Below are 4744 nucleotides of genomic sequence, written 5' to 3' on the forward strand. Positions count from 1 at the left end.
TCCTGAGCCGGCAGGACGTGGTCATCCTGGACTCCCTCTGGACATCAAGGGCTCCCGCTATGAGCTGTACTGCCTCGCGCCGGCCGCGCGCACCCGGCTCTGCCTGGTTTACTGCTTACGCCCAGTCTGGCCGAGCCCTAGACTTCAGGGGGCTGAGGCCGCGCGCTGCGGAGGGCGAGAAACCTCGGGCGGCCGGCGCCGTGGAGGAACAGCGCCCCGCCAGCCTGTTAGAAAGTGGCGCGGCCCTGCCGGCTGTCCCCAGGGAACTGGATCCGGAGGAAATCCTGCCATCAAGTCCTCCAGCGGGTGTAACTCCGGAACCCCTCCGGAAATCTGCAAAGCCTGCTTCCAGTGCCTTTCCTCCCGAACTTATCGAGTCCTTAGCGCAGCGTTTTGAGGCTCCTGACTCTCGGAACCGCTGGGATCGACCTTTGTTCACCGTGGTGGGCTTTGAAGAGCCATTGCCTCTGGCTGAGATCCGATCTGCATTGTTGGAGAACCGGGCACCCCCACTCCACGGGTTAACTGACTCAATTTCCTGGCCATCGCTGTGCGTGTCACGCCTGCGTGTACAGCATAAGCGAAGGCATAGGCGTAGTAGCTCCAGAAATATCAGGTAGGCAGTTTTTCTTTGGTTGGACTCTGCCTGGGGATATTACATCGGGATGGAGGAGAACTGTTTTAAGTCAACTGTGAGTAGAAGACGAAGATGATACAGTTTTGTAAGGCCCTTTCATACTACAAATATATTTGAGTATAGTACTTTTTGCTATCTATCCTGCATCATTGAACACAGATACGTTTTTGTTCTGAGAAACTGATATTTGTATAAGACAACCATTAGTTATTTCCTCTAATAAAAATTTTCAAAGTTGAAAAAAAATTTTACATTTGGAATTAATTGTTATGATTGTCAATTGTATTGATTTATTAATTCTTCTGTTAAGTTTAATCCTCATAAGCAATCACTTATGATATTACAGCAGTGTACACATATTTGGCTGCCTGCAAACTTGGGTTGTTCTTGGGCTCAAAGTCCTCTAGATCATATTGTTGTAGAATTCTTCAAAAAGATATTGAAAAGAACAAAGCACATGTTAGGTATAGTAATCGCTGTAATTCTTAATCTTGTTGCTGCTGTTGTTACTGTCTGTGGCTGGTATTGCTTTACATATGTCCTTGCAGACAAAACACTTTGCAGAACAATGGCATAAAGATTCTCATGAACTCTGGATACAGCAAGCTCAAACAGATGCTCGACTTCAGACAGAGATTGATGTACTTAAGCAAACTGTGGGATGATTGGGAAAGAAATATTTATCTTTACAAGAACAGATCACCCTATCCTATAGCAATACTGACGAATATCTTTCATATCACCATAGAACCTTCATCTGGTGATGGATGGAGATAGAGACAGAGACCCACACTGGAGCACTGGACTGAGCTCCCAAGGTCCCTATGAGGAGCAGATGGAGGGAGAACACGAGCAAGGATGTCAGGACCACGGGGGGTTCACCCACCCACTGAGACAGTGGGGCTGATCTATTGGGAGCTCACCAAGGCCAGCTGGACTGTGACTGAAAAAGCATGGGATAAAACCGGACTCTCTGATCATGGCGAACAATGAGGACTGANCTGGACAAGGAAGTGGCCTTTGAGCTCAGTTCATCACACTTCACCAGGTATAGTTTAGGGAAGTGCTTTGCTTCTGTATACTTTTGCTTTCATTTCTTTCATTGATTTGGCAAACACGCAAAGATCTACTCTAAGCTCTATTGTGCCCTCCTTATGAATGCCATGGAGGCATTAGCAACGTGCCCCTACCTGTTTCCCTTGTTAGCATCCTTGCTTGGCTTACTAAATTTCCTTTTGCTAGGATCATTTAAGTTGATGGTATTTATAAATCAACAGGTGTATGAAGCAACTAATATGTAAACTATACAGGTCCATTATCATAAATTGGAAACAGCAGACAATGATGTATATGACAATGTTTAGCTGGTAAGCTCATGCACACATGAGGTAACAAGATAATTGTTTTTATTTTATATTTATTTATTTATTAAAGATTTCTGTCCCCCACCGCCGCCTCCCATTTCCCTCCGTCTCCCCCAATCAAGTCTCCCTCCCTCATCAGCCCAAAGAGCAATCAGGGTTCCCTGACCTGTGGGAAGTCCAAGGACCACCCACCTCCATCCAGGTCTAGTAAGGTGAGCATCCAAACTGCCTAGGCTCCCACAAAGCCAATACGTGCAGTAGGATCAAAAACCCATTGCCACTACTACCTATAAAAAGATAATTGTTTTTAAACTTGGTGCGATGGGCCAGATAGCCAGAGATGGGCAATGGGAGGATGTATACCTATATTAAACATGTAAATCACCACCTAAGACAGGAAGAGAACCAAAAGCAGTTGTAAGGACGGGACTACAGGATCCTCCCCCCACCGTGACCTTAGACAGGCACAGCCCCCCCCCCAAGTGACTTTTGGCATTTTAAAATTAATAAAAATAAAATGTGGGCTCTGTGGGAGAGTTACGGCTCCCTGGATCAGTTTCACCACCCTTTTGTGCTTGGATTCTCCTGCTGTTCTGATCTGTCAAATACAAACTCTGCTGGGAGTTATTGTTCCATTGTTCCTGTGGTCTAAACATTCTGACTTTTCTGCATGTTGCAGTTAGGGACTTTCCACCTGACCATTAGACCTAGGTTAGGTTGCCTAGTAAGTTGTTTAGTTACCCATATACACAAGAAGAATTTCCTCCTTTCCCTTACCCTATATGTACCTGGATTATTCCCTTGAATAAATGAGACTTGGTCAGAATCCTATCTTGTCTCGGTCTCTTGTGTCTCTTGTCCCATCCCATTCTCACTCCCCTTCCCTGTCTCTGTTGACTTACTCGCGGGCCAGAGAAATTCCTATATCAAAACCTTGTACTGTTGTCAGAGGATGTTGGGATTAGGGAGCTAGCTATATGAGAGTTCTATGCAAGGCCACTCCATTTCCTTAATGAGTCCAGCGTCGTGGTGGCAGAATTCACTCACCCTCCACTTAGTCTGTCTGTGATCATCAATGCAAGAACCTGGGGCAGCACTGATGCCAAAGGCATGAAGAAGTGCTACTTACTGACTTTCTCCACATGGCTTGTACAGCCCACTTATACAACCCAGGATCGCCAGCCTAGGGATGGCACCGCCCACAATGGGCTGGGCTCTCCCCTATCAATCACAAATTTAAAACTATCCTACAAGATTCCCTACAGCCTAGTCATGTGGAGACAGATTCTTAACTGAGACTCTCTCCTTCCAAATTACTTTAGCTTGTGTTAGCTTGATATAAAACTAGTCAGTACTGGGGGCATGAGGTTGGAAGGCAAGTGCATAGGTCAGGTCATGAAGTACCCTAAGAACTATATGTTGGGAAGCAGGACAATTTGTGTCAAAGAATATATGAATGGCATCAAGAGAAAAGGGTGGAGTGCTGAGGCTAAGAGATGAGAGTGGAGAAACCTGACAAGCTACATTCAGTAACACTTTTTACAGGAGTGAGGAAACTTGTTGGAGAGAGAAAAATAATTGTCCAAGAGCTCTTTCCATTTTGAGGTAGCAAGGTCCCTAAAGCCTGTAGTACCATCCAGGTCAGAAACCACAACTCTGCCTTGCCAGGAGCTTCTTCACATTTGAGTTGCTGGAGGCACTGAGAGTGGAACAGAGACACAGGAGATGAGGCCACAGATTGGAAAAGTGCATCCCAGGCCAAACACACCATGAACATAACAGAGTCCTGAGGAAGTAGACGTTCTCAGATGATGATGGGTGGGTAACCCAGAAAGGGCTGTTCAGCTACCGCAGTCTCATCTCTATTGAGATAATCCTTTATTTCTCCTCTGTTGATAGACTGAAGGTACCTTGTATAAGTGCTGGTCTTCAGTATCTGGAGGCAGTTAAGTGTTAGCCAATTACCAGGATGCCCCCATGACCCTACAACTTAATACAGAGCTCCTTCCAGGACATGAACCCATGGACAGTGACTTTGTCACCTGTTAAAACCTCTGATGAGATCCAGGATCCTGCTTTATTCCTCTCTTAAGCCTCTTTAGAATCCTAATCCTACCAAGGTAGGACTTGCCAGGTAATTCTCTCTGTCATCCCAAATTACCTGCAGAAAAGCCTAAATGTGTTGGCTCAGATTGTCAACTTGAAACAAGCTAGAGCTACTTGAAAGATAGGAACCTCAATTGAGAGAATGCTTTCATAAGATCAAGCTGTAGGTCATTTTCTTAATTAGTGATTGATGGAGTAGAACCCAGCCTATTGGGAGAGGGTCCTGGGTTCTATAAGAAAGATGACCAAGCTATGAGAAGCAAACCAATAAGCAGCATCTCTCCATGTCCTATGCATCAGCTCCTGCCTCCAGGTTCCTGCCCTGTGTGAGTTCATGCCCTTACTGTCTTTAATGATGAACTAGGAACTGGGGACAAAATAAACCCTTTCCTCCCCAAGTTGTCTTTGATCATGGTGTTTTATCACAACCATAGAAACCCTAACTAGAAGACTAGTAATTTGTTTATAGTAACATGTACACAGCTAATAAGGCTTAATGTGTTTCTTGTTCCTGAAATATTTGTGTTTTTAAAAAATTAGAGAACATCACACCAGATAAATAGCTGGAAAATAGTTGGTATTTGTTTTGTCTTGTGGTCTGTGTGTGTGTTGGGGTGTATTTTTTGTTTGTTTGTTT

At 44.9% G+C, this 4744-nt stretch overlaps 1 protein-coding gene across 1 annotated transcript; it reads left to right on the forward strand.

Annotated features, from left to right (window-relative positions):
- Nucleotides 1–6: 6 nt before the first annotated feature.
- On the forward strand, nt 7–1627 carry LOC126495539 (protein KTI12 homolog). The gene is made up of 2 exons (XM_050133134.1): nt 7–616; nt 1386–1627. Exons 1-2 carry the CDS (start codon nt 60–62, stop codon nt 1399–1401), a joined length of 573 nt encoding a protein of 190 aa, XP_049989091.1. The 5' UTR covers nt 7–59; the 3' UTR covers nt 1402–1627.
- The last annotated feature ends 3117 nt before the right edge of the window (nt 1628–4744 follow it).

The sequence above is a fragment of the Alexandromys fortis genome, unplaced genomic scaffold, assembly GCF_014885135.2.
Source record: "Alexandromys fortis isolate MF-2015 unplaced genomic scaffold, M_Fortis_MF-2015_v1.1 scaffold_508, whole genome shotgun sequence".
Classification (NCBI taxonomy): domain Eukaryota; kingdom Metazoa; phylum Chordata; class Mammalia; order Rodentia; family Cricetidae; genus Alexandromys; species Alexandromys fortis.